This window comes from Canis aureus, chromosome 27 (assembly GCF_053574225.1).
Source record: "Canis aureus isolate CA01 chromosome 27, VMU_Caureus_v.1.0, whole genome shotgun sequence".
NCBI classification, from domain to species: domain Eukaryota; kingdom Metazoa; phylum Chordata; class Mammalia; order Carnivora; family Canidae; genus Canis; species Canis aureus.
In genome coordinates, this window is record NC_135637.1 from 11,918,463 (window position 1) to 11,941,958 (window position 23,496).

At 38.2% G+C, this 23,496-nt stretch overlaps 1 protein-coding gene across 2 annotated transcripts in view; it reads right to left on the bottom strand.

Annotated features, from left to right (window-relative positions):
- Positions 1-23,496, bottom strand: part of PPTC7 (protein phosphatase targeting COQ7) — a 38,214-nt gene that overhangs the window by 6,064 nt on the left and 8,654 nt on the right. For both annotated transcript variants that reach the window (XR_013366507.1, XM_077875588.1), the window contains exons 2-4: positions 9,652-9,831; positions 4,535-4,733; positions 863-986 (exon numbers count right to left, since the gene is read on the bottom strand). Coding sequence is in view for 1 of the 2 variants with exons in the window: in XM_077875588.1 (XP_077731714.1) it covers positions 863-986; positions 4,535-4,733; positions 9,652-9,831 (503 nt within the window). In the remaining variant the exon portion in view is untranslated. The remainder of the gene's footprint in view (positions 1-862; positions 987-4,534; positions 4,734-9,651; positions 9,832-23,496) is intronic.

Sequence of the window (23,496 nt, forward strand, 5' to 3'; positions counted from 1 at the left end):
TTCGTATGCAGTCTTAATTAACCCTCAGCACAACCCTATAAAGTGGACCTGTGGTAACCCCCATTTTAAAGGTGAGGAAAACACTGCTTAACAATTTTAAAAACTTAAAGTCACACTGCTTAGTGGTAAGAACATAGGAAAACACTTATTTCCCCTAGAGTTTGTACTCTTACAAAGCCAGGAAAATATGGAAAAACTGGTTTTCACTTCCTTCCACTCTCTGTATGGGCCAAGTCTAAACTGTTTCATTACTGGTGACAGTTCAGATCATATCAAGGCCCCTAGCTGCCTGCTGCCCTTGGCTGGCTCTGGTATGGCGATTTCCTGTCTTTCCCAACCTCAACACCTGCTGGGTTTGTTAAAGAATGAGAGGAGAAAAAGACAATCAGGAGCCAATACCATTAAAAATACAAGAAATTGGGCAGCCCCGATGGCGCAGCGGTTTAGCGCCGCCTGCAGCCCAGGGCATGATCCTGGAGACCCCAGATCAAGTCCCACATCAGGCTCTCTGCGTGGAGCCTGCTTCTCCCTCTGCCTGTGTCTCTGCCTCTCTCTCTCTCTGGGTCTCTCTCATGAATAAATAAATTAAATCTTAAAAAAAAATACAAGAAATTTCTCATCTGGCCTTTCCTACCTTTACCACTTTACTATAGGTATGGGGGAGAAATCTCTTTTTCCCTCAAGTTCTCCAATTATGAATATTTCCATTTACAATTGCTTGAATGACCAGAACCATTATTTTCCTAAATTCTCAAAACGGTCTTGTCCAAAACTACAAAAAGAGATAATACAATTAAACCAATAAAACCTAGCTGCCCAGAGAGGGCCACTGTTTCCATGAACCAACCTTTGAGTTAATTACCTTTAATTTTTTTAGCTCCTGGAGAATCATATAATCAGGCATGTTGTCAAAAAGTCCATCTGTTGCTGTCAGGATAATGTCTCCTAACTGGACATCAAAAGATGTGCTATCAGCAGCATCCGGGCTGTGACAAGGACAGGATAGGGGCAAAGTTACGAGAGGCCTTCAGAGATAAGGTTCAAAGTTTTCAACAGGCACTAGGTTACAATGTAATGAGGCTTTAAAAAAGGGCAATTTATAATAACAGAATCAATAATAAAAACTAGTCATTTTGAAATTCCTAACCTTGAAAAAAATTAATTGAAGAATCTGATATAAATATTTCAAAAGCTTAACTAAAACTACTAAGTAAAACTGAGTTTGATGATTAGTCACATATGGCTTAAAAGAAGGAAGGGTTCTTTTCTAACACGCCTCTAAAGTCCTAGTAGAAATGAGTCTTTATTTCCTAATTCTTTACAGCCAAATTCCATCCTCTCTTATTCATTTTTCTACTCATCAGTTTCCCTTCAGGCTTGACTCTAGCTCTCAGGAGGCTGCAGCATAGTGGAACAATAGAGCACTCTGGAAAAGAGCCTGCAAATACAGATACTGTAAGAATTCACATGAAATACCTACACTGTATTTCTTACTATATACTAGTAATTACCAGTATTATCACAAGTGTATTATTACTAGTGTGGACTAGTAAGGCAGAATAAGGACTGGTCTCTCAGGGCTTAAAGAATGCTCACCACACATAAGTATTTAATTATTAGTGTGCGTGGCACATAGTAGATCTTGAAGAAATATCTAATAAAGGAAGAAAACAAAGTAAATAACCCTCCAAATTGTGTGGGAGGGGAACCTCCTTAATATATTGTTAATGAAGAAAGGAACTGTGTGTGTGTGTGTGTGTGTGTGTGTGTGTGTGTGTGTGTGTCAGGGGAAGATCCATAAATACAGATGCTTCTATATGCAGAGAATAATTCTGGAATGATGCAAGAAATAGATTGGCTGTCTCTGAGAGAAACTGTGTTGCTGGGGATGAGATAGGAGGTAGGTTTTTCACTACATCTTTTTGTATAAAACTTTAAAAAAGATAGATGGGAGATTTGTTTTCTCTAACACCTGATGAAAGCAGATACCAGAACTGGGGGGTAGGGAAGGGACACCAGGTGGGGAGAAGAGAAAAGATTGTATATTCAAAGGGTTAATGGCCCTCTCAAAGGCTGGTTCTCAGCCATTTCCAAAGGCTAGCTTCACTGAATCCAAGCCTCCAAGGTGAGGGAAAGTTGAAATATCTAAGTCTGCCTCAACCTATAATTAGGCAACAAGTGCAAAGAAAAAATTTACACACTGACCCAGAAAGGAGGAGCCAGAACCAAAGTACCCTAAACTTGACAGGAAGACCTCAAAACTTATGTAACTGACATGTTATAAAATATGTGAAGAGTAAACATAAAAACAGACAACCCACCAATGCCTACGAGAGATCTACACAAAGTACACAGAAAATTTTTGGCTCACCCTCTCTTGACTGAGGAAAGAAGTAGCGTTTAAAAGTTCTGTGATGGGCTTTGGCAAGGAACTTTCACTCACACATTTCTACCACAACCACTTTGTAAACACAGTTACTAAAGGAAAACATGTAAATTAAGGTTAAAATTATATTTTCTAGATAAGAGGAACTAGGTAAAATAGGATGTAAATGCTATCTTGCAGCAGAGGAAAAAGACTGTAAAGCTGATGGAAACCAGGTCGATTTCTTCTGTGGAATAAAGAAAAACAATACAAGATACTTCCCAGTTGCTCAGACTTTGGAAACAAATCAGATTCTAGCAGTTTAGATTAATGACCAGGTTGGCAGCGAAGTTCTATTTTATGCTGAGGTTTTTCTTCCCTAGGAGTGTCCTCTGCTATCCCGCCTGCCGAGGCTCGCTACCATTGGACAGTCTGTCCTCTTCTCCCAACACTCCCACCCATGAGCTTGGTGTTCCGCCAGCTGCAGTTTTGCCCATTTTGATTGAACATACTGTGCCGCTGGAAACTTTTGACTGCACTGAAACACGAGCTGAAGTCACATGCTCACAAGCTGTCTGTGGGTTCCAGGGAAGCAACCTCCACCTCACTGGCAGGCCAGGCAGAGTACTACCCTAATCAGATGGTCCCAAAGATAGTGTGTGAGATATGGCAGGGCAGCTCTAGCACTCAGAAGCCAAACAACAAGAATCAAATAAGGGAAAATTAAAACACTACTCTCTGTAACTGTTAGTTGAACCTGGTATCCACCAAGCCCTTGGGGTTTTGCTTTCTCCTCATTCCAATATGGCTAATATGAATATATATTACAGCCAACTGAAGAAGGGCCTATAGTGAAATATTCCTCCAGTTATGGTAACCTACCCTAACCTGACATAAAAAAAAATGCTTCCTTCTCTCTAAGAGTCAGCAATTGTCTGTCTTTCTCTTTCTTTCTTTTTAAAGATTTTATTTATTTATTCATGAGGGATACAGAGAAAGGCAGAGACATAGGCAGAGGGAGAAGCAGGCTCCGTGCTGGGACCCTGATGCGGGGCTTGATCTGGGGACTCCGGGATCATGACCTGAGCCAAAGGCAGATGCTCAACCACTAAGCCACGTCCCTCAACTTGATAGTTCTTATTAAGCCAGATCTTGAGTGCAAACTAAGATAAAATGGCAGTTGCCACTGCCGTTTTTAAATTTGGAATAAGTATTATATAATTAGGTATTCAGGATTGTCCATCAAAAGTCTATCGTTGGGCACCTGGGTGGCTCAGTGGTTGAGCCTCTGCCTTTGGCTCAGGGTGTGATCCCAGGATCCGGGATCAAGCCCCATATTGGGCTCCTTGCATGGAGCCTGCTTCTCCCTCTGCCTAGGTCTCTGTCTCTCTCTCTTTCTGTGTCTCTCATGAATAAATAAATAAATAAATAAATAAATAAATAAATAAATAAATAAAATCTTAAAAAAAAAAAGAACTATTAGGTAGAGACAGTAGGCACTTGCAAGACTACTTCTATTTTTACACAAGGTTCATTACCCATTTAGCAACATTTATGAATCACGGCAAGGTTTGTGCCAGGTCCTATAAAGTTGTTAAAGGCAGAGGAATAGGAGGCTGTCTTAGCTTTACTCTGTACTCTCATCTTAGAAAAGATAAACTGTAAAAGTTGATTCAAAAGAGTAGTTATTGTCTTGAAAATGTCTTGACAATTTAAAAGTTCTATGTGATGCATATAATAGGAGGCCCTGAGAATCAGGAAGTTATTCTGATAAATAAAGCAGATGTCTATTTGAACTCTTCCCTAATAACATATGCAAAATATCGTACAGGCAGTGGCATGCATGGACAATGACTCATTTCTCCAGCACAATTTAACAAATACAACCATATGTTGGTTTTGGTACGAAAAACTGATATTCTGTAAGCTTGAAGAGATTTTCAGTCTTGTCAAATTATTGGGTGTTTATTTGAATTCAACTTGGCTGTAGTAGCCAGCAAAATATCTTTCAAAGTCAAACTAAAAGGTCCTTTTGGTGAGAGTATTCTCGTTGTGCCTTCTTATCTCACATGACAAAAATGCCCATCTCCACTGTAGTTAAGAGGGATGGGAGGAGAATGCAGATGAGCCATGCCCTGCTCACCCTTAATGACCAACAGGGGAGATTACCTGTCACTCAGGACGACTCCTTCGGCTTCAGGTGGTGCAATTGAGAGCTGGAATGGAGTGTTGAAGTAATGCTGCTGCTCATCTGATCGGTGCACAACTTCACCACCCCTGACAACCAGAAAGCCTGAATCACCCAGGTTTGCTGTGTGTAAGCGGTGGCTAGTTCTGTCCAGCACCACGATGCAGGCAGTACTGCTACCTAGAAACAAAAATGATCTCCATTTATTTTCTCTTCCTAGGCTATCTTTGCATCCACATTTTGATTCCATCATCTCAAAAAGCAACATGCCACATTGGAACCTTCTTTGCCTGTCTTAGTCATGCTTCTATCTCCAACAAATAGCAACAGTAACCTGATCAGGGTCAACACGATGGGGTAAGAAAAAGGGATTTATTTATATTATATATAGTATGCAAGCCTCTGAAGTCTGAATTCCTCCATTTGGAAACATAGAAAACAAATAAAAATGGCTGGTATTTAATCATACTATTTCATTTCAGTAGTTCTATAATCTATGCCAAATGCTCAAAAGCATGTTGTGGAGATATTAAGTTTTAATACTTAAATGCCAGAATAAGAATGTTATGTTTTCCTGACATTTCTCATTAGTCACTGGCAGGAAGGCTTCTCTGCAAAATTCACTAAAATTTAAGACAGGGATATAACTACAATTTTTAACCAAATTTCCATCTGTTGAGGTCATGAAGAAACTTCACTGGAGACTCACTATGAAGTGACAAGACCAATTTTCCCAAGTAGCCTATGGAATCATCCTGTTCACTTTATAGAAACTACTGATGTTCAGAGGGAAGAGACCACATTCTAAGCAGAAAGCAAAAAGCTTCTGTGTACCTTTGTAGCCCACAGCTCACATGACCTTCCCAAGACTGAAAAGCTGATGTACAACTAGTAAGACTGCTTTCAAGTACTAAAATTTAAACTTACACCTACAGAAAAAATGGCAAAGTAGAAAAATAAACAGTTCACCAAGAAGTAAATGTAAATGGTAAGTATATGAAAAAAATCATCATCATACTAGTAGCCATTTTGCCTGTTAGTTTAACAAAAGCCAAAAAAGGGTACTGCATGGTGTTGGCAAGAGTCCACGGAACATGCTCTTATTCCATGATGGCAAGAGAATAAAACTACACAGCCTTCTAAAGGGCAGCATAACTTTGAAAAAAGTGCATATCCTCTGATTTAGCAATTCCTAAGAAACAACTAGAGATGTAAACAAAATTAGTACAAAAACACTGTTTAAGATCAAGAAGAACTGAAAACAACCTCAACATCTAAAATTAAGGGACTGGTTAAATAAATTATAGTACATCCATGAAATAGAAGGTTATACGCTATCATATAATACTTGGGAGTATAGACTCGAGTCAGCCTGCCTGCATCTGAATGCTGGCTCTGTTAACTTACTAGCTGTGTGACCTGGGGCAAATTACTTAACCTCTTTGCACCTGTTTCCTCATTTACAAAATAGGGAGAATGTAAAACTAGCTCTTAGTGTTGTTTGTCAGGATAAAATTAGTTAAATCATATTAAACACTTGCAACACATAATAAGTGTTAGCTATTTGGTAGCCACTAAAATTGTTAGAGAAATATACTTGAAAATGGAAGATAAGTGAAACAAGTAGACATCAAGATAGTATTAAAGTTTTCTTAAATAAAAAGTATTATCAACTTAAACTGTACATCAAAAAAAGTAAAATTTAATGTAATTAAAAAAATAAACCAACAGTAGGCAAAAGCTAAATCGTTAAGATGACTGTTAAAAGCAAAACAAAAGAAACAGGCTGTGGAACCAGCTGTGTTAAATCCCAGGGCTCCGTCGTTTTCTAGCTGTGTGACGGTGGGCAAGTCACTTATTCTTTCTAGGGCTCAGTTTCTTTCCAACAAAATAGGAAATAAAAGCAAAAGAACCTACCTCACGGGGCCTGCTGTAAGCACAGTTTCACAATTCCTATTACCATTATTATTATTTTTTAAGATTTTATTGATTCATTCATGAGAGACACACAAAGAGAGGCAGAGACATAGGCAGAGGGAGAAGCAGGCTCTCTGCGGGAAACCTGATGTGGGACTCGTTCCTAGCACCCCGGGATCACGCCCTGAGCCAAACACAGATGCTCAACTGCTAAGTCACCCAGGAGTCCCCCATTACCATTATTCTATGCACAAACATACATGAAAGAAAAATCAGGGAGCATAATCACTAAAATATTAGTAGTCGTCTTAATAGAATTATGGAAAATTTGTTATTAATTTTCCTTGATGAAAATGTGTAAAATATAAAAACACTTAAATTTAAGCATTTATCTCATCACAACATTCAGAAATTCCATTTTCTTGTTATCTAACCTGATAGCCTAATGCTAAGCTATCTAGTCTCTACCCATCAAACATCAGAGAAAAACACAGTACTGTAACTAACTAGTGCCAGATAACCTGCTGCATAGCTTATGTTAGAGGTAAGATCACCAATTACCCTTCCTTCCTAACTCAATGCACAAAAACTCTAATCATTTTTCATTAATAGAATCACCACACAAAAGATCTTCTAAAGCTGATGGGATTAATCTGAGGAAGAAAAATGACAGATAAGTAGCAGAGCCCTGAAAATCCTGGGGCAGGAAGGACTTGTGTTGATTCATTATTACTCACTGACATACTCAGGCTATCATTTTGCTACCCCGGTGGCTGTCACCGTCACCCACTGAGTTAGAGTCAAAACGGTCCTTGTGAATGACACAGCTTTAATATGCAAAGCGGCACCAATGAAGGCAAGTTCAGCCTTACAGAATCATGTAGGCTTGGAGTGTATACTCCTCCTCTGCCTCTTCAAATAATTGCAGTGTGCACATGGCTAAGGCCCTGAGAGCCTAATACTGGGAGAAGAACTCATTATCCTTATGTACTTAGAGAGGAACAAGCAGGAAAAGAAGAAAAGAAGTGTTGAGAACTACAGTGTCAGATGTTCAGACCATTGACCAATACAGAAAGGAACCCAAAATGAAAATATTTTTATCACTGGGCTCTAATTTTGTAAACTGTGAAACCTTTTGTGCAGCAGAGAAAGAAGGAACCTTATTAGGATTGACCCCTCAATTCTTAAGATATATTGGCTCCATAAGATTTAACTCCATTTAAGGGTTTCTGATGTCAATCCAGATCTAAAAGCAGCAAGAGATTCTCAAGAAATATGTGGTTGACCTTTATATTGGAATTGTGTTATAGGCTTTTTTGCAATTGCAGATTAAAAGAAAGACAACTTAATCTTGTAAAGTTATCATTTGCAATTATATCTGAGGTTCAATAAGGCTGTTTTTGCCAAAAAATGCTTTAGTTACAAACAGGTCAGAGGTATGTGTGTTAGGTGAGAGAAGTGTATATATGTCAAACATAGTAATGAAGGATTATTTCAACATGTCTTTTAGGAGAAAAAAAATGATTATAATATTCAGCATAAGAAAACTTCTAGTAAGTCCTTAAATTTATTTTAAGATTTCCAAACTACATGAGTGTAGACAGGAAAGGAAGGAGGGATAAGGAAGAAACACAGCAAAAAAGGAAGCTTTCAAAGTGCAAAATTAGGACAGGTGTTTTCCAACTGCTTTTTCAGTAAATGGATAAGGGGGTTGTCAGCAGAGAACTCATGGGAACATGTGAGAGCTGGGACCCAGAATCTGTGTCTATAGGCTCTTTGTTAGATGTAAGACTATTAGATAGTATTCTACAATGTCCTCTTTCCCTCAACATGTTTCTGAATATTGCCTGAAGCTTTGAGTTGTTCCTTTTCATAAAAAAAAATCCCTCCATTTAACAAATGAAACAAGGGGGTCAAAGGTTAAGTAGTTTGCCCAAAGTCATATTGCAAGTAGACAGAGAGGTGCTAAAAATAGAATCTAGGATGTTTCACTGTGCCAGGCAAGCTCCAGATTGCATGTCCAAAATAGCGGATTAAGACAAAGCGGTATACTGAAACCTCAAGACAAGGTTTCCCTTCAGTTAGAAGGAAAACAAAGCTGATTAGTCACAGCACAGAGACAGAAGATGGCAGTGTGATAGAAAGAACCCCTTCTTGTAAAAGATTTAAATCGAAGGCAAAATTTTACAACAAGGAGATACCATTAACACTGAACAGAGGTTGATTTTCCATGTGGATGGTGACAGGGAGGGAGGCTACTTCTAGTAAGATGCTGGCAATAAGCAGAAACTTAATAACACCCTTCTGAGAGCCTGCTCAGAAGGCTGGGTAAGTTGTTGGGTTAAGTTCCCAGGAAACCATTTAACAAACAAACGTAGAAGCCTAGCCAAAGATGCTCCATTAGCATACCAGATAAACACACACTGGGTATTTGGAAGTTTTCCAATACAAGATTAACGGGGATCTATTTTGTGCCATGTTATTTCATAGACTTATCAGCTACCTGCTAGCAGTCTGGGGTGCCATCTGCAACTTGAACTCTCCAACTTAATTTTACATACCAGATACCATTCTCTTTCTTCCTCCCTGGGAGAGAACCACTATCCTGAATTATACAACCACTTTTCTTTCTTCTTTTATCATATTTTGGAATCCCTGAACAATATGGTTTTACTTTTTTATGTTTCTGAATTTGAAAATGGAGTCTGTTAGGTGGTATTCTGCAATGTTCTATTTTCTCTCAATAACATGTTCCTGAGCATTGCATGCAGCTTTAAGTCTTTCCCTTTCAAAATGTGTTTTTCTACAATAAATGGACTTTTTAGGTTGTTCCCATTTTTCTGCTGTTATAAGCAATATTACTATGAACATAGTTGTACCTATCTTAATACACAGATATGCAAGTTTCTCTAGTCTAAAGGTATAAACCTAGAAGTGGAACTGCTAGGGCATACTATCTATTTACACTTAACTTTATTCTGTAATTCCAAATTGGCTATACCTATTTACATTTCCTCAAAGCAGTAGTATGTATTCTGGTATGCTCACAGCTTCTCATTCAAACTCTGTTTAATAAAGAGCTTCAGAAAAAAAGCTGGGCAGCTAAGTGATTTTTTTCATTTTGTTGTTAACCATCTCTTGAGCTTCTTTACAAAGGAAAACACATAGTATATCTACTTACCAAGCAAAGGTACTTTATTTTGCAGCAACTCACAGTAGCTTGTAGTAAGGATTCCAATGGGATTACTCGGGACAAATCGTCCTTCTTTTACTAACCGTTCACATGTCCGCATTAAAGTCCCTGAGAACTGAGACGGATCAACTCCATAGTCTCTCCATCCTCCTACACCATCTGCAACTCCTAAAAACAAAACAAAACAAAATTACATTAAAAGGATGCTCTTGCTGACTTCCCAGGAATTCTTATCTCTGTCTTAACAGTTAATTTTCCTACTATGCTAGTACCTAAATTTACCCTGAAATTCAGAATGAGAAGTGCCCAAATTTAATGTATTATACACACTAATACTCTTAATCCTTATTTTCTACTTAGAATTTGATCTTTCATATGTTGATGAATAAATATGTGAGCTACCACAGGGTGACATTGCCTACTAGCCAAGAGTTCAATTTCAGCAAGATTATCATCTTTGTATAGAAATATTATTTATTGGGACGCCTGGGGGGCTCCGTGGTTGAGCATCTGCCTTCGGCTCAGGGCGTGATCCCAGAATCCTGGGATGGAGTCCTACACTGAGCTGCCTCCATGGAGCCTCCTTCTCCCTCTGCCGGTATCTCTGCCCCTCTCTCTGTGTCTCTCGTGAATAATAAATAAAATATTAAAAAAAATTTACTTATTAATCTTTGTTCAATTTTATAAGAATGTAAACTGATTTTTTTTTTTAAAGTGCTGATACTAAATACAGCTAGCCAGAGCTGGCAATCATTTAGAATATCCAACACAGCAAACTTTAATTTCAAATTTTGGTCAGTAACTGTGAAATAAAGAAAAAAATTAAAAACATACCCCATCCTCTTTACTCCTCTTTCAGAGGCAATCTCTATCCTTTCTGAACAGGCTTGCACTAAACACAACAGCCACTACCAAACAGGACTACTGAGCCTTTGAAATGGTGCTGATCCAAATTAAGAAGTCCTCAAAAGTATAAAATACATATTGGATTTTGAAAACTTAGTAAAAAATATTTTGGATATAATGTACTAAAGGTTAAAATTAATTTCACCTGTTTCTATTTTTAACTAATGCAAATACTAGGAAATTTAAAATGACATGTGTGGTTCACATTGTATTTCTATTGGATAGCAATGGTAAAGAGATTTTACAGGTCCATAGAGCTGTTGATGAGTTCAGAGTCTCCACAAGACTCCTTTACCAAGAGGAAACTAGTGTTCAAGAAAGTAAGATATCAAAAGTCAATATCATACTATCTCCTATTCAACCCCTTGCAAAACACTAAGCTAGTTGTTCAACATTAAAATCAATTTCTGTTTACTAAATTCAAACAAACTGAGGGAACTAAGAGATCAGATATATACATTATTAAGGATTTAAATGACTATATATGAACCTTTCTGGAAGGACCTATAAGAAGTATTGATAGTAGTTTTGGAAATAAAAGACTGAAAGTGATCAGTGAACAAATGGGGAGATTTTAACTTTTTACCTCATACTGTTCTACATTGTTTGACATCTAATTTTATAATGATCATGTACTGATTTTATAATTAAAATTAAAATATTGGATGCCTGGGTGGCTCAATGATTGAGCACCTGCCTTTGGCTCAGGGTGTGATCCCAGAGTCCCGGGATGGAGTTCCACATCAGGCTTCCTGCATGGAGCCTGCTTCTCCCTCTGCTTATGTCTCTGCCTTTTTCTCTTTGTGTTTCTCATGAATAAATAAATAAAAGCTTAAAAAAATAAAAACATTAATTAGGAATTTTATAATTTTTAAGGTTTGCTGAACATTAAACATCCACCCCACATCATATTCAACCTTTCATACACATTTTAAAGAACCTGTTTTTTTTTTTTTTTAAAGATTTATTTATTTATTCAGAAAGAGAGAGAGAGAGAGAGGCAGAGGGAGAAGCAAGCTCCATGCAGGGAGTCCACTGTGGGACTCGATCCCAGGACTCCAGGATCATGTCCTGGGCCGAAGTCAGGCACTAAACCGCTGAGGCACACAGGGATCCCCCAAATCTGGAAATTCTTAAGAGAATTTAAGATAGTTTAATAGACGCTTCTTTTGAGAAATATTATGGGTAAAATTTCACCATTATTTTATTTATTTTATTTTTTAAAGATTTAATTTTTAAGTAATCTCTATACCCAACATGGGGCTGGAACTCACAACCAAGAGCTGCGTGCTTCACCAAATAAGCCAGTCAGGCACCCCTCACTATTATTTTAAATGCAACAATTTGTGTTAAAATACAGAATGCAATTATAATCCTTGCAATTCCATCTGATGAATCATTCATTCTTTTCAAATGACTGCCTGCCTGAGGAAAGAATTTCTCTTTAACCAGTCTCTAATCTAAGAGCCACAATTTATTTTAAATACAAAGTGGTTTCATCTACAAATGCCCTTTACAAGAAAACCATTAAAATCTGAGATAATGTTGAGAGTTGATCCTGGCACTCACTAAATAATCTGTCAGCAGGTTATAGAGTCTGACCTGACACAGCCCTTCAACATTAATCAGATTTCTCCCAGAATAGAGTGTAACCTTTCAAGCACCTGTTTGCTTTTCTATGGGAAAAAGATACCCGGCAAAGCTCCACTGGTGAACTCTTTTAAGGGGAAAAATGAGATCCAAAAAGCATATGAACTGTTCAATAAAGCTGTGGGAAAAAGGCCTTAGTATACATAAATAATTTACTTACAAAGAACAAGTTATATAATAGGAAGAGTCCTATTTGGGATTAGAATTAGGCTAAAACCAGAATAACCTACCACAGGTACATTTGAAACCTAGTCTAATTCATATTAGGCAGTTATTTCTACAAGGAAATGAGTATTTCCTCTCATGCAGAAGCAAAAGCTTCTATCCATAAAAGGAGAACACCTTTTAAACCGTGGAATTAATTTAGAAATAGAGAAATTTCATTCAGAATACATTTCAAAGGTAAAGAAAACAACTGTTAAAGGAGAGACTGCTTAAGATACCAAAGATATGAAACAGTGCAGAATGAATATCCCTAAGAGCAAATGGAGGCCACATTAAATACTAGGAATAGAGAACTGAGGGAGACACATCCTGCCTGTGAGAAGCTCATCTTCTCTAGTGGGCAGTGACTACTCACATAGGAACTAGACAAACAGCTCCCATAAATGCTGCTATAGGGGGGTAAAGAACAAATGGTTAATGCTATACGGGGCACTGTGGGAATGGAGCAAGCCTTTGTTTAAGAAAAAGCATACAGATTAGGCCCTGGAAGGTAAATCAGATTTCCACAGGCAAGGGAGAGTAGTAACAGGAAAAGAATGGCGGGCAATTAGGTGTGGCTGGGGTTTGGGTAAGTGCTGAGAAGTTGAAAAATGCAGGACAGATGCTGAAGTTGTGGAGGGCCAAAAACTGTGATCCAGGAACTTAATTTTTTAAAAAAGATTTATTTAAGAGAAAGAGAGAGAAAAAAAAAAAGAGAGAAAGAGAGAGCACAAGCGGGGCGGGGTGGGGGAGGGGAGGGGCCAAGGGAGAGAGAAATCCTCAAGCCGACTCCCTGCTGAGCATGTGAGCCTGACTGTGGGGCTCAATCCCAGGACCAAGATCATGATAGAGCCGAAATCAGGAGTTGAGTGCTTAACCAGCTGAGCCACCCAGTCACCCCTATGATCCAAGAATTTTAAACTTTATTTTTTTTGAAGATTTTATTTATTTATTCATGAGAGACAGAGAGAGAGAGAGACAGACAGACAGACAGAGGCAGAGACACAGGTGGAGGGAGAAGCAGGCTCCATGCAGGGAGCCCAAAGTGGGACTTGAGCCTGGGACTCCAGGATCATGCCCTGGGCCGAAGGCATGCGCCAAACTGCTGAGCCACCCAGGCGTCCCGAATTTTAAACTTTATGCTATAGACTTGTGCTTTCTGATATGGAAGCCAATAGACAGATGTGCCTATTGAGTTAGAAATGTGGCTAGTTTGGACTGAGATGTGCTGTTAAATGTAAAACACACTGGATTCCAAAATGTAGTACGAAAAAAATTGTAAAATATTTTAGTGATAGGTTTATGCTGACTAGATTGAAAAATCATAGATATAGTGGGTTAAATATATATATTAATTAAAATTAACTGCATCTGTTTCATTTTACTCTCTTAAATGTAGCTACTAGAAAATTTAAATTACACATGTAGTTTACAGTATATTTCTATTGGACACTACTGCTATAGACAATAAAAAGTCATCAAGGTTTCTGGGTAGAAGTGATATAATCCAATCTATCTCTTAAATATTAAAAAAAAATTTTTTTTTAAGATTTTAGAGGAAAAAAGAGACAGCAACAGCGCACGTGCACATGGGGGAAGGGGCAGAGGGAGAGAATCCCCAAGCAGACTCCCTACACAGAGGAGCCCCACACAGGCCACAACCCAGGAGATCGTGACCTCAGCAGACACCAAGAGTTGGACACTCAACCGACAGCCACCCAGGTGGCCCTCTAACCTGTATTTTAGAAAAATAATCCTGATAGCAGTGGAGAGAATGGGTTGGGAAGAGTTTGGAGGTCAAGCATCAGCTGAGAGATTTTTAGGTTAGAGGTAGCAAGAAAAATAGAATAATCACTGGAGGGCAGCCCAGGTGGCTCAGTGGTTTAGCACCGCCTTCAGTCCAGAGTATGATCCTGGAGACCCAGGATCAAGTCCCACATTGGGCTCCCTGCATGGAGCCTGCTTCTCCCTTTCTGTCTCTGCCTCTCTCTCTCTCTCTGATGAATAAATAAAATCTTAAAAAAAAAAAAAAAGAATAATCACTGGAAATACAAAGAAATGAATACAGAAAGATACCTGGACTTGATATCAATATATTTTATATCAATAGGTTTCTGGATTTCAGGAATGAGTATTGATTAGATGATTCCCCATTTGGGAAAGGGGTGGAAATGCCTTTGGAAAATACTGAATTCTGTCTTGGGTATGCAGTTTTAGGCATCAGAAGGACATTTTTGTGGAAATGTTCTGTATGAAGTCAGGAACTCTGAGTCTGCAACTAGGAAGGCAATCGGAGCAAGATATTTGACAAAGGTCGGGTGCTGACACTATTAGGGGTGGGTGATAGGCTCAGGGAGCATAGTTATAAATTCAAGAAGTGGGGATCTTAGGAATGAAAATTCCTAGCCAAATAGCTCATTTGTGAATTGCATCTTATCCCAGGCATCAAATTACAATCACAGATATGATAATTGATTGAGTTTAAGGAAGTATCCAGTTTGGCACAATGATATAATGTTTTTAGAGGTGAAAAGAGGTGAGGCTGCAAAGATAGGCTGAGTTAATAACTGGGAGGACATTGAATGCCAAGAGAGAGTTTACACTGAATATAGAAGCTATTTCCTTTAATTCACTGTAATCATCTTATGTCTCCATTAATAACATTCTGTCAGCATACGTCTAGCTTAAGTGTTTCCTTTGACCCAAAAATCCAATTAAAATCATTATTAGATTAAGATAATGGTTACATATCTGAAATAGTCAAGCCAAAGGCTGACAGGAGACTATAGAGTACAGATAATTCCGTTAGGTGTATTATTTGCATAGAAATGTCAATTTTATGAGGTGGGAGATAACCAGAAAATATACATAATTACAATTTTTCACATAATATTTTGGTTAAGTTTCTCATAGACTATTTTTCTAAAGTGAAGAGTTAAGAGAAAAGGAGAAAGGATAATTCTGGTTTCCCATCATTTAAGTGTATCTTTTTATAAAAAAAAAAAATTCTAAAAGTAACAGCCAATTTTCATTTTTCTAATTAACACACTTTTGTCTTTGCCTTAGTTATAATCATCTAAAAACAAAATTTTGCTGCACTTTAAAAATCATTTAGCTTTTTATTAAACTCAGAATTTTATTTACTAGCTTTGTTCTATGCCAAAAGATGAAGGAAAAAAGGTTTGGTGAGTTGAAATTGTGGAAGCTTAAAAATCCCATTTTTCCAATTACTTATAATCACCTAACTGTGTAGCTGCAAAAGGCTCACCCTGAAAGACTAAGCCAACATTAGCCTGTGTCTCTCTAGCATTGTCCTCCATCATTAGCCATGAGCATCATTGCCATTCTTAAGCCCTTCTACATTATCTTCAGACTGACATACAATTAGTTAAAAAGCAAACATTTTCCAGAAGAAAGTAATACCTAGAGAATAAATTAAGTTTCAATTTTAATATATGTATCAGTAAATAAAATTGACAATTTTATTTTATCCAAAACTAGATTCTGGCAGAATTGTGAATACTAAATCGTATCCAAAGGTAATAGCTTTATTGCTTGCATCTTTGATGATCTCAAGGCACTTTAGATTGAGCCTCACACTCTAATGAAGCAAGACAGTTCTATTGTTTTTCCATCAGTGAAACATCTATCTACTAGGATGGGTACTTGATAGTGAATTGAAATTCCAGAAGAGAAACTGAGTAAGAATATGGCTGGATCACAAGAGCTGAAAAAGGAGGGATAAAGATATCTGGTTTTAAACTTTCTGCAGCAAGTATTCATCTAAATAAAGCACTGGCTAGGTGGTATTTACTGCAGTGCTACAGCGAGCTTCTTTTCAGATGAAAAGGTTCTTCTTCAAATACTATAGTGTTCTCAGAGCCAACCTTATTTGTCTAGAGTCATCACAACATGAAGCTCTATAACTAAAGAAAAATGAGATCAGAGTATAAACTCAATTTCTATCAAATAGAACAGATCATATTTGTATCAACATTGCTAAAGCCTCAACTATTTGGGCATTAAGAACACTCCCTTGTGATTCAGGACTGTGAAATGTTGTATCTGCAAATAATTATCCCAATGGGAACAAAAAGCAGGATTACTGGAGAAAAAATTCAACAGTTGAGTTATTCAGAAAAGTACAATTTGCTTTGACTAACGGTCCTTTCAGTTCTCTACAGGTGAAATTATATAGATTATGATGTTTCTCTTGCTTTAACAAGCAAGTGAGGGACACCTGGGTGGCTCAGTGGTTGAGTGTCTGCCTTTGGCTCAGTGTGTGATCACGGAGCAGGATGGAATTCCGCATTGGGCTCCCAGTAGGGAGCCTGCTTATCCCTCTGCCTGTGTCTCTGCCTGTGTGTGTGTGTCTCAAGAATAAATAAATAAAATCTTAAAAAAAAAAAAGCAAGTGATATATTCCCTTTGCAAAGTTTCCCCAAAGCAACCATTCTGCATTAATCACAATGAAACTTGCTTCTTGTGATTCTGCAGAGATCGAGTCTATGTCAAGAACTCAGGATCTCTAAGCAGAACAGCTAACTCAAAAGCTGAGGCAATGAAACTCAAAGAGTGGAAAGGAAGAAAGGTTCAATCCCGTAATAAAATGTGTGAAAGTGGAACCTATAAACAAAACTCAAATTCTGCTAAATGGAACTGTCTGAAGCAGTTAACAAAACTCAAATAAGGATTCCAAAGGAATAAATGGTCCATTTTATGTTACACAATTTCAAACAAAATAGCTATTCCCTTCTAGTTTAGTAAACAATTACTTCATAATTAATTAAATTAAAATGTATACACATACATACACTCATACCTACTGTCCAGAATACTTCATTATCTAGAGACAGTAACTTCCAGACTATTGTGTGCAGTTGTTTTGCCTTAAAAAAAAGCAGTGAAAAATGCTGGAAAGAGGATAAGGAAATGATAGTGTGAAGGCAAAGAAACTCAAAGTCACACTTTCTTTTTTTGTAAAAGATTTATTTTATTTTAGAGAGAGAGAGTGAATGAGAGCAAACGGGAGGCGGGGGGAGGGGAGGGAAAGGAATCCCAAGCAGACTCAATTTCACAACCCAGAGATCATGACCTGAGCCAAAACCAAGAATCAGACACTTAATCAAATGAGCTGCCCAGGTGCCCCCAAAGCCAACCTTTTTATTTATTTATTTTTTAAATTTGTATTTATTTATGATAGTCACAGAGAGAGAGAGAGAGGCGCAGAGACACAGGCAGAGGGAAAACAGGCTCCATGCACCGGGAGCCCGACGTGGGATTCGATCCCGGGTCTCCAGGACCCAGGTCTCCAGGCTAAACCGTTGCGCCACCCAGGGATCCCAAGCCAACCTTTTTAAAATAAAAACGTTCTTCCTCTAACTTTAGTTCTGTTTAAATACCAAACACTTAAATTGGAACATCTGGCTCAATGTGGCCTGGAGACCTTGATAGACTTGGGTAGGAATCATACCTTATCACCACATAAACTGAAGAGTTGAAGGTGAAGTCATAGAAAAAGTCACTTCACTCCTTTCTGAGCTGCAACAGTATCTTCCTCAAATGCTAAATGCTGTTAGCAATGCTTTCTGAACAGAAGGAAACAACAGGTAAATCATGGGCTTACACTTATTGTGAATTATGGACAGTATGGGCAAGTCCTTGGTGTGTTATAGAATTAAGTGCTTCTATTAAAGCCGGGGCTCCTGTTAGTTTCTAGATATTAGAAAATGTTATAGAACACCTAATAATTTAACATTTAAGTAAGAAAATAACAGCAATTAAAGTCTAGCTATCTGATGTGTACCTACTTATACTGGCCCTTTAGGCTAAGGGAGAATTTTGCCTTCTGTTTATAAGATTAGATCTAGAATTCTGGTCTTGAAGGTTAACCTAATATTTATGACAATTAAGCTATATATCCTTGACCTAACCCCAAAGAGGGTACTATTTACTCCCCTGCTTTTCTCATCCCTCTATAAAAATAAAAGCTGGCCTTCACTAAAATACCACCCTCTGGGAGAGGTTAAGAGTCAAATGTACCCCTGGCACAGACACTCTTTTTTTTAAAAACGAGAACACAATTTCTTGAATAAGCCTGCCAAGTGGAGAACTGTCCTTTATTTTCTAAATACTAATTATATTTTTTCCCTACATGCTGTTAATTTAATTAATGATTACTGAGTGGTAGGACCAGGTTTTTTCTTCTTTTTATTTTCCACATTTCCCATTTTTCAATAATGAGTATGTATGTTACCTTTATGGAAGGGATTATAAAAACTAAATAAATCCAGTTAGGATTTATTTATACTTATATTCAATATGAAAGTTATTCAACACAGTTTACTGAACCTTTTCTATATGCATGACACTGTACTGAAAAACAGCTAAAGGGATTTACATATAATAAAAGTTCCTGCTCCTGGAGCTTAAAATCAAGCAGTAGTAACTGTGGTAGGGGAAAGAGGTTTGGAGAGGTTTACGATAAATGGCTCTAAATATGCATCAATAAAAACTACAGTAACAAGATCATCTTCTTATATCTAGCTAAAGGAATCAGGAAAAGTATTCATGGAGAAAAGTACCTTATATGAGCCTTAAGGATGAAAACATGAGTAATGAGGGAGAAGGCTGAGGATAGAGGCAATTTGGGCAGTTCCTTAAGATTCTGACTAATATGGATATAGTACAATAATAAAAGGTGAGGTTACAGCTCTAAGAGCAGAGAAACCTGACCTCCAGGTAAATGCCTATTACATTCCTGCCAGGAACCTCCAACCAGCAATCAGTCCAAATGATGTACTGCAGGAGTTCAGGCATAAAGGAGTTCCCCAGAAGGAAAGGGCTGGCCCTGAAGCCACTCAAGTCCCTATGGCCCACTGAACTAGTTCAACTGAGGCCTTTATTTGGTTTAATGAAGGGGCTTTGCTCAACTATTAGCCTAGGAATAGCTAAGTCAAAGTACTACTCAGATTCAGTAAATTTAGATCACATCAATAAAACCAAGTTTTAAATGGTCATTTGACTTGAAAAGCAGTGTATATATACACTAGGCAAGGGCTTTGGAGTCAGATCTGGATTCAAACTGCAGCTCCAGTGACGCCTGGGTGGCTCAGCAGTTGAGCGTCTGCCTTTGGCTCAGGGCAGGACACCAATCCCCGGATCGAGTCCCACATTAGACTCCCTGAAAGGAGCCTGCTTCTCCCTCTATGTCTCTGCCTCTCTCTTTGTGTCTCTCATGAATCAATAAACAAAACAAAAACCAAACAAACAAACTGCAGCTCCTGGACTAGAATGAAGTGCACCAAGAGTGTCCCTAGGTAGCTAACTCTCTGAGCTTTAGTATCTTCCCCTGTAAAAGGGTATAGTAATGGATATCACAGGGCTGATGTGAGGAACAGGGATACTGTGTTAGAGTGCCTGCCCCATGCTCAGCAACCAGCCCACATGTAGTAAGAGTTATGTTTTTCTTTAAGAAAGACTAAATAAGGGCAGCCCAGGTGGCTCAGCGGTTTAGCACCTCCATCAGCCCAGGGCCTGATCCTGGAGATGAGGAATCGAGTCCCACGTCGGGCTCCCTGCATGGAGCCTGCTTCTCTCTCTGCCTGTGTCTTTACCTCTCTCTCTCTCTCTCTGTGTCTCTCATGAATAAATAAATAAAATCTTTAAAAAGAAAGACTAAATAACAGCATATAAAACAGTGTAGTCTGTAGCAATCAGAAAAAAACAATCTTTGATCAGTGTTTGTAGTTTACAAACACTATTCTGTGGTCACAACCAAAAGACAATTCTCACTCACAGATAACGTGTAAAAGATGAGTGGTCCATTCAGCTCTTCCCATCACACATCCACCACCATTCAACATCTCATTAAACATTTAACAGTAACTAAGGGACAAACTTATGTCTCTCTTTTTTAAAGATTTTATTAATTTACTCACGAGAGACACACACACAGAGAGAGAGAGAGAGAGAGAGAGAGAGACAGGGAGAGAGAGACACACAGGCAGAGGGAGAAGCAGGCTCCATGCAGGGAGCCTGACGTGGGACTCGATCCCGGGTTTCCAGGATCACACCCTGGGCTGAAGGCGGCGCTAAACCGCTGAGCCACCCGGGCTGCCCCAAATTTATGTCTCTAAAAAACACACAAGGAAAAATAGATCCACCTGCACTTTGAAGAAATCAGTTTTCTTTTTCCAGAAGTGACTCTGAAGTAACCTTATTTAAAGTGTCCCTTAAGTGCCTGCTGCCTCCTATGTGCCAGGGTTCAGACTTAGATATTCCTTATTTTAAATGGAGAATCCTATAGCAACTAGTGATAAATAAATTGGCCTAAACCATTTCCTTAGATATCTACAATAATTATAGCACCTCTATCACAACTTTCCTGTCTCCTTTCTCCCTCTCTATAATGTGACTCCCCTTCAGGGCTGAGTCTCTTTCACATTGCCAACCAACTATCTTTTTCATCTCTGGGCTGACCTAGTACCTGGCACAAAAGTTCTCAATTCTTGCCACACACAGAGATTACCCAAGCCCCTCCTCCTGAGTCAGTATGTCCAAGGTGGGCCCGGGCCTCCCAGCAAAGTACAGAACACCAAACTGCACAGGTGAGTCTAATGAGAATCACTGCTGAGCACTCAGAATTCAGTAAAGGCCAGATGGACTTCAGCATTCCATGAGTTAGATGATGCTGCCTCTGAAATGCCTCTCCCACCAAGCAATCTCCTGTTGCCCCATTCTCAAATTGATCCTTCTCTTGCATATTCTAACCTGATTAATGGCCTCAGCCCACCCACACTTGTAGGCTAGAAACTTAAGGAAGTTTCCTGATGCAAAACCTCAAAATCAACTTCATCTTTTCTCTTTCACCCTCTTCGTCCAATTATCACTAAGTCCTATTGATTCTATGTCTGCAATGTTTCTGAAGCCCAACTACTTAGTTTAAGCCTTTTCTAGCTCAGACTATTTCAATAGCTTTCTATCTGGTCTTTTGCTTCCTGTTCTCCCATTACGTTCTCTGTATCATTTTCTTTTTTCTTTCTCTTTTGCTTTTATAAGATTGCTATATCCATGTTACTCTTTAATCAAATACTTTCCATGTATTATTTACACTGTTTTTACTTGTATATGTAAAAATATTCTCTGGAAGGATACACCAGAAACTGATACTATGGGTTTCTTTCTGGGAGAGGAACTTTGCAGCTAGAAGACAAGAGAGAGAATTTTCACTCTGTACCCTTTTAAATTTAGAATACCTTCTGAATTCTGTACCATTTGAATGTGGTGTTTCTTCAAAAACCACCAAACCAAAAGCAAAACAAAAGCAAAAACATCTATAGCTTCCTAAAAACAAAAACAAAAACAAAAAACCCCAAAATGAAACCCAGTTATTTAACATGGCAATTGTGACCTTTAATGATTTGGTCCTCAACCTATTTTCTAACAATTCTCAACTGCCCTCTCGAACCCACTCAGCCAGCCCAAACTACTCTCTAGCCAAAGAGCCGTAGTTTGGAGAATCTGTGTCTGCTGATCCCTCAATCTAGAGAGCTTTACCATTCTTCTCACCTTTCTCAATTACTGAAAAACCCATCTATTGAGGCCTATCTCCATGCTTTCATAATACCTAATGTGTGTGTATTCCTTATAGTGTTCCTGTGGCCTTCCCTGCCAGACTTCAGGACTTTAGTCTGTTTTGTTCTTGGTCTTCTCCACAGCACCTGTTAGGGACTTAGAGGAAACAACCAGTAAACAATGAATTCAGTTGATTGTATTGAAAAGTTAGAATACCAGCACTCTCTGGTGTACGAATTTTCACCTGAGAACTCCAAAAAGAGAATGAACCCAGTATTTCACCTTAGAGTTACAGAAGGTGGTGTGCCCCGGGTTGGAGCTAGCTACAAGACGCTCCTCTCACAGACCGTTGTAAGAAAGTCTGATGGAAAGAACCCTGAAAAGGAGTCAGGGGATGACACCACTCCCAATTTTCTTTGCCACTACCTGGTTGTAGGACACTGGCCAAATCACTTCTCTAAGCTTTAGTTTTCTCATCTGTGAAATAAGGGGCAGGAGGACAAATTCTCTCAAGAGTTCCTTTTTCTAAGATCTAAGATTCTGGGATTCTGTGTCATACTGCAAAAAAAGGGAATCTGTTTTAGAAACTATAAAATAAAGGTTACCGTACAACTATGCCTTACTTTTCACACACAACAATACATTTATTCCAGATACTAATTTTGAAGCAAAGGCTCCATTTCAGCCTTCTCAAATTTCCCTTTCTTCTTATTACACCATCAAAGTTTTCAGAGACGTTTCAATAATGATTCAGAGAGTAAAAATACTGCCCCACGTCCTTTTACTTTAGTTCTAACCACCTAAAATGTTAGAGAATGTTTCTTCTTTAAGCCTAACTAACCAAAGTCTAATTAACTAATAAACCTAACTAACAAAGTACAGCCAGCCATTTTTCAATCTGAAATTCTGATAAAAGAATAAAAGATGGCTATGGATTAGTATTAACTTACTTCACTGAATTCAAATAATCTGTAAATAGATTAATACGTATACATAGAATGTATTCACAAAACAATAACTTTGTTATGCAAAGACCATTGTTCAGTGAATTTAGTGTATACATGAACAAGACAAGCAACTGTAAGATCAAAGCTGCTGCTCAAGAACCAAGAGAAGTGAATTTTTAAATACAATGTATGCATAAGACATCCTTGTTTAGACTTCATTTCATAGAAACACTGAAGACCAAATTATCAATTAGTGGTCAATTTAGAGGCCATGAACAGTTTTCTAGCTCTTACGCAAATAGCTCACATCTATTTTCTTATCCAAAACTGCTATCCAAACATTGATGTGAAAAGAGAAGCACTTTTTGTTTGCCTCATTCAGCACAGCTAATCTTTTTCATTTACATCAAATGACAGCATAGACTAATTCTGGTAAGTCAAAAAACTTCCCCATGATAACATCCTTGAAAGATCAAAATGTATAGTCATAGCAGCACACATACACACAAAGAAATTCTCTTTCTTTTCAAAATAGTCTGTTAATGAGTAG